Source organism: Otolemur garnettii, unplaced genomic scaffold (assembly GCF_000181295.1).
Source record: "Otolemur garnettii isolate 467f Iridium unplaced genomic scaffold, OtoGar3 scaffold00114, whole genome shotgun sequence".
Classification (NCBI taxonomy): domain Eukaryota; kingdom Metazoa; phylum Chordata; class Mammalia; order Primates; family Galagidae; genus Otolemur; species Otolemur garnettii.
The window spans coordinates 55,203-61,242 of record NW_003852509.1 but is presented as its reverse complement, the minus strand read 5'-3'; the positions used below and the strand labels follow the sequence as shown (position 1 = coordinate 61,242).

At 52.5% G+C, this 6,040-nt stretch overlaps 1 protein-coding gene across 1 annotated transcript in view; it reads right to left on the bottom strand.

The window, feature by feature from the left end:
• DEFB1 (defensin beta 1) overlaps positions 1 to 3,783 on the bottom strand; it is a 15,903-nt gene extending 12,120 nt beyond the window's left edge. The window contains exon 1 of the mRNA XM_023517587.1: positions 3,689 to 3,783. Coding sequence (XP_023373355.1) covers positions 3,689 to 3,746 — 58 coding nt within the window. The 5' untranslated portion in view covers positions 3,747 to 3,783. The remainder of the gene's footprint in view (positions 1 to 3,688) is intronic.
• Positions 3,784 to 6,040: the final 2,257 nt, after the last annotated feature.

The window sequence follows — 6,040 nt, the reverse complement described above, 5'->3', positions numbered from 1 at the left end:
TGGGGAAGAGCTGGGCCCAGCCTTGTGGCCATGGAGGCCTGGGGAGGTAGACAGGAGTATGCTAAGGAATGACCATGTCCAAATTAGGCTAATTTTGCTACTTTGAAGTGTTGGTGGTCTGGGAAAAAGTACAGTTGGAGAGAAATGACTGTGTGGCCAGGCAATGCCGCAGCCACTGCCCCAGAGCTGTTCTTCCCCGTAATTGGCCTGTACACTCCAGTATCTGGGAAAAGCCATTTCTGATTCTGTCACTCTCTCGCTTTGAAAACCTTTGGGACTCGCCCAAACCCTAACCCTATCCTGCCCCTCAGGGTCTCACTTGATCTGGCCCCAGACCATCCCAGGGCCACTCCTGGTGGGATTTCTTGTCCCCCAGGCACAGCCTGGACCTCGAGAGGCAGCACAGTGCCCACCTCAGAGCTGATGGCGGGTCTGAGTCCTTGTGCTGCCTAAGGCCAGTCATGTCACTTATGCCCACAAAGTGGCGACCAGGACTTTCAGTTTCATTCCTCCACCCTCGGGCTTTTACACGTGCTGTTCTTGTTGTCTACCTGCCACCCCCCCCCCCACCCCACCAGTTTATTGAATTCAGGGACACAAACTCAGGTGCCCAGAGCAAGCAGGTGCATCATGCAAATACACAGAGTGGACTAAGGGAGGTGACAGAGCAGGGGGCCCGTGGCGGCCTGATGTCACACCATCTGGAGTGCTGGCCACGACTCCCTGCAGCTCACTGCACAGCTGCACAGCTTTTGCATTTTAAAGAAAAGAAAAAATCAAAATTATATGCGACATATCTCAATTTTTAAGTGTTGAAAAGGAATTAAAGTTTAAAAAAAAAAAAACACCCACACCAAAATGATTCCCATTTTTCCTTCACTTCTCAGCCTCCTTGAGAAAGCCTTCTTGACCCCTGCAGGCTGCCCCCGGTCAGCTCTGGGCACCCTCTGCTTACCAGCATCTCACACAGCGATTGCCTTCAGGTGGGAAATTACGTATGGACTGCTCACATGGCGCTCTGCTTCTGGAGTGGCCATTCAGCAGAGTAGTGCTTGTGTTTTCCTGGCTGTTGCCCCCTTCCCAGGGCAATCCCCACACATAGTAACTGCTAACTAAATATTTGCTGAATTGGTAAAGGAACAGCCTCAAACTATTTTGATTCCCTAAGAACTTGGCTGGGTTTTTGTCTGGCTAATGCAAAGTCTAGAGTCACCTCGTCATTTGACATCATTCTGTGTTCACAGAAAGATGACTCTTGTGATTCTTTTTTTCTGACAGAGTAGAAAACTGGCAAAATGGAACATTAAGTCTTGGGACTTCCATTCACCTCGAGTTGCAGGGGCTCAATTTCCCCTCATGTGAAACAGCCAAGTGTGAATAGATGAACTCTAACAGCTCCACAGAGATGGGAATACACTGGTGCTGTGGGAGGGCTCACGGTGGCAGGGCTACTGACCAGGGCCCGAGCACCACCATCACGGGGCCGCCTCCAGCTTCCTCCCTGCCCTGGATGGTGGGCAGTGGGACAACTAGGGCTGCAGCAGCAGCAACAACAGCAGCAAGACAATACCACCAACAACAGAAATGGTGCCTGAGAGGGAAGCAGGTGCACGTGGGGGCTGCCTGCAGCATGGCCCAGGAGTGTGGGAGCCCACACAATGTCATGCAGTGGACACTCCCTTCAGACCAACACATACAATCCCAGCAGAAGATACTCAGACTGAGCAGTGCCCTTCCCTGCTGTCTCCACAGCGTGAATGTTTCAGGGCAGTTTTCCACTTTAGGTGGTGTTGGGCCTGCTTGGAGCTGCCCCAGCTTGCACCTCGGAGGTGGACTGGGTCTGCTTTTTTTTTGTTGTCCTCAGTAGAGAGCTGTGATGTCACAGCTCACAGCAACCTCCAACTCTTGCGCTTAAGTGATTCTCTTGCCTCGGCCTCCTGAGTAGCTGGGACTACTGCCCATCACAATGCCTGGCTATTTTTTGTTGCAATTCTCATTGCTGTTTTAGCTGGTCAGGGCCAGGTTCGAACCCCCCACCCTCGGTATATTGGGCCGATGCCTTACTGGAGTGGGTCTGCTCTTTACCCTTTCCGGGGATAGGTGGGGTTGAACACATCCCAGGGGAGAGCGTGTCCCTGGATGGAGCATTCACATCCTGGAAGGTTCATGCAGACAGGATTTAAATGTCAGCAAAGGACAGAGGGGAGCAGAACCCGGGAGGGAACACTAGGTGACCTGGACGTGTGACCATGCCAGCTGCTGGTTTCAGAAGGAACAATGAGTAAGTTTAGTTCTCCCTCCATATCCTTGGAAAAACGGCTTATTTCCTGTTCTTTGAACAAGTTACTCATAATCCTGTTTAAATGTTATAGACTGGCTGGGCGCCTATAGCTCAATCGGCTAAGGCGCCAGCCACGTGCACCTAAGGTGGCGGGTTCGAATCCCCAGCCCGGGCCCGCCAAACAACAATGATGGCTGCAACCAAAAAATGGCCAGGCGTTGTGGCGGGCGCCTGTGGTCCCAGCTACTTGGGAGGCGGAGGCAGGAGACTCGCTTGAGCCCAGGAGTTGGAGGTTGCTGTGAGCTGTAATGCCATGGCACTCTACCCAGGGGGACAGCTTGAGGCTCTGTCTCAAAAAAAAAAAAAAAATGTTATAGAGTGAAAATAAAAACTTTTTATGTTAGCAATGTGGCTTTCAAACTCTTTTGAGTTTGCCTCAAACGGACATAACAAAGAAATACCTTGTTGCTCAGTAAGAACAAGTGCACACACCCCGAAGTGAAGTATTGGTGTAGAAACACAGCCTGCGCCTTCACTATGTGGCATGCGCTGGCATTTTCTAGTCTTTAAGAGCATGCCTGCAACTCTGAATTGACTTCACTACCTGCCTAATGGGTCTCAACTGGTAACATAAAACCACTCTGCTTTTAGAATGCTTTTGTATCCAGTTTTCAGATAGGAAAACTGAGACATAACTGGAGTAAACTAGGCCTATTTATCTGTAGGATGAAACCCCCAGGATTGCGCAGAGGGTTCCAGAGCTGAAGTGCTTTTGGAGTCATCTGCCCCAGTCCCTCATCTTGCAGACAAGGAAACTGAGGCTCAGGTGCATGTGACTTGCTCAAGGTCACTCTGTGTAAGAACAGGGCTGGGATGAATGCATTCCCAGTTCCTCCTACAGGGTCCCAGCACCACACCAGGGACTTGGCTGCTTTGGCCTAGAGAAGCTGGCATCCTGTTGCCTGGGGAAAGCCCTATCCTGGAGGGAAGGCAGGAGACGCCTGTGCACCTGGCCTGCTGCACGCAGGGTGAGTCCCGCATGGCTGAGCTGGCCTGCTGGGAGGGGCAGCACCTGCCTGTAGCAGGGAGCCTGGGAGGCTGCACCCAGTGAACTGGAGAGGGCAGGGTGGCACCTCTCTCTGGGTAGGAAGCTGGCCTCCCAGCTTTAGGAGCTCTCTACGTAAGATGTGTTCTAGATGTCCAAGATGAACACAGGGGCTGGAGATGCAGGGAGCTGCCCAAGACTGGCACATTCCTGCCAGGCTCATTCCCATGCTGTGCAAGGCAACAGCTCACAGACCCCTAGGGCTGGCCTGCCACTCAACCCAGGATATTCTCCAGCAGCTGTTCTCAGCTCCCATCAGCTCCAGCCCTGGGAAGAGCTCTCTGGCAGGTTGCACAGCTTACCTGGGGCCACTTGGGAGAACAGCAAGCAGAACATCAGCAGGAAAAGGCAGGTCCTCATGGTGGCTGGCGGGCTGCACGAGGGCCTCAGAGGTGGAGCTGGCAGAGGTGGCCAGAGGCCAGAGTGTCGTTGTATTTATAGGGCTGGAGGATTGCACAACCTCATAGGCAGAGCTGGAGGGAGGTGTTGCAATCCACAGTAAGCTTCTAGTAACTAACCCTCCCTGTCATTCACCCTGCGTAGCCGCACACCATGTAGCACATAGTCTCTATCTGGCTATGGCTGGATTTAGTTTTCGGTCTGGAGACCTGGGGCTGGCCCCTCCTGCCAGGTCTGTTTGGTTTTCTAGGCTGGGCAGTTCTGAACAGGGCTCACCCTGCAGTTGCTCCCTGGAGGAGAGGTTGTGGAGAGGGAGGTTGGCAGGGGCTGCAGGCTGTCTCTTTGATTTGTGTTCCTGCAAGACAACCCCAGCCTCACCCTTTCTCTTATAAAGACACCCTGATTTACTTCAGTTAATCTCAAGGATGAGGCTTGCTCCTGAGGTCACATTGCCTTCTCATGCCTCTCCTGAGGCAGAACTTTCTCAAAGTCCTGGGGTGAAACTTTCCCTCTGGCTGACCGGCCTTTCCTTCCTCCTTCCCAACAACACGTGCTTTGGGAAGTGTGCATCTCTGGCTCCCCAGAAAGTGAGTAGTGTGCCCCTGGAGGACTGCCTCTGGGCTCCAGACAGGCTGAGCTCCCAGCAACACACAGGCAGGATGCAGCATCCGCGTTAATGTAGACCTGCAGCTCTGAGTGAGGTTGGCTGTAGTCCTGCTTGTCACAAAGGCAGGACCCCTGCCATTAGGGCTTGCCCTGCTGGTGGGACCTGACAAGGAAGAACAATGGATTCTTTGCTGTCTCAGGTATGCCTGGTACTCACCCGGTGTGGCCCTGACCCACCTGGGAGGATGACTGCACCTGTGTAAGGGCTGAGGGCAGATAAGGTAGGCAGGGAGAACAGTGGGAAGACACTTCAGGTGCAGCAAGGACCAGGGGCAGTGTCTGGGCTATGCACCAAGTGTGTGCATTCAGGCTGCTGCGTGTCATGTCGCACAGTTGGGGTTTTCTTTTTAGGCAAGTGATATCCCCTCTCCAGGTTACAACTAACAGCAGCTCCTGCTCTGGTCCACTATGTCTGAAAGCAGACAAACGGCCTCTTGTTCTTCATATTTACACTGTTTGAGGCTACATCTGGAGGATCACCTCTGCATTCCTTATTGCTTTTTGGAAAACAGAAATCATTAAAAATTTGTATGGTACCCAAGCAATGTGTTCACACCTCTCTGGAGAGGAACTTTGAGTTTTTAGCTTCTGAATGTTTTCTTTTGTTTCAAGGGCACTGTACCTGCCCTGTAAACAGTGGGCACAATTTCTAACACTTCCTTGTTCCCTTACTCTCGGTAGACTTTGATTAAGGTCTGTCAAGGTCACATCCTTGGCCACTCTGCAGGAACTGTGTGTCACATCTCACAGGCCACACTGTGGGAACTGTTTGTGTCAGGGGTTTGTCACACTCTGGAGCGTGAGGTGTGCAGGTGGGGGTGGGATGGGTGGGGAAGGGGCCATGTGGGGCTGTGGCTCCTTTGGGCCCCCCGAGAAAGGTCAAACAGGACACAACCCTCGTCTAGTGGGGTGGAGTCGATTCTAGTCTTCAGTCAGGCACTTCCCAGAAATTCTGTTTCAGTGACACAAGTTGGAGCTGCTCCTTTGTGCCAGAATGAGAGAAAGTGAAGGGCACAGCCTAACTGGCCCCTCCTGTGCCAAGTGTCACACCACCTTGTGCACATTTAGAACTGCAAGGCTGGTTCTGCAGACTGGCTCAGTGCTGTGGCTCCCTGCAAGGGCAGGCTCCAACTGGGCATGGCACTTACCGACCTACCATTTGGTAGGAATGATGAACTGTCATAGTACCAGAGGTCTGTAAAGATTTTAAATGTTCATGCCAGCTGGTTGAAGTGGCTCACACCTGTAATCCTAGCACTTTGGGAGGCCAGGTGGGAGGCTCCCTTGAGGTTGGTAGTTTGAGACCAGCTGAGCAAGAGTGAGACCCCTGTCTCTACTAAAAATAGAAAAATTAGCTAGAAGTTGTGGTTGGTGCAAGTCCCAGCTCAGGAGGCTGAGACAGGAGGATTGCTACTCTAGCCTGGGTGATAGAATGAAACTCTATCTCAAAAAGATCTGTTGGCTTGGCGCCTATAGCTCAACCGGCTGGGGCGCCAGCCACGTACACCTAAGGTGGCGGGTTCGAATCCCCAGCCCGGACCCGCCAAACAACAGTGATGGCTGCAACCAAAAAATGGCCGGGCGTTGTG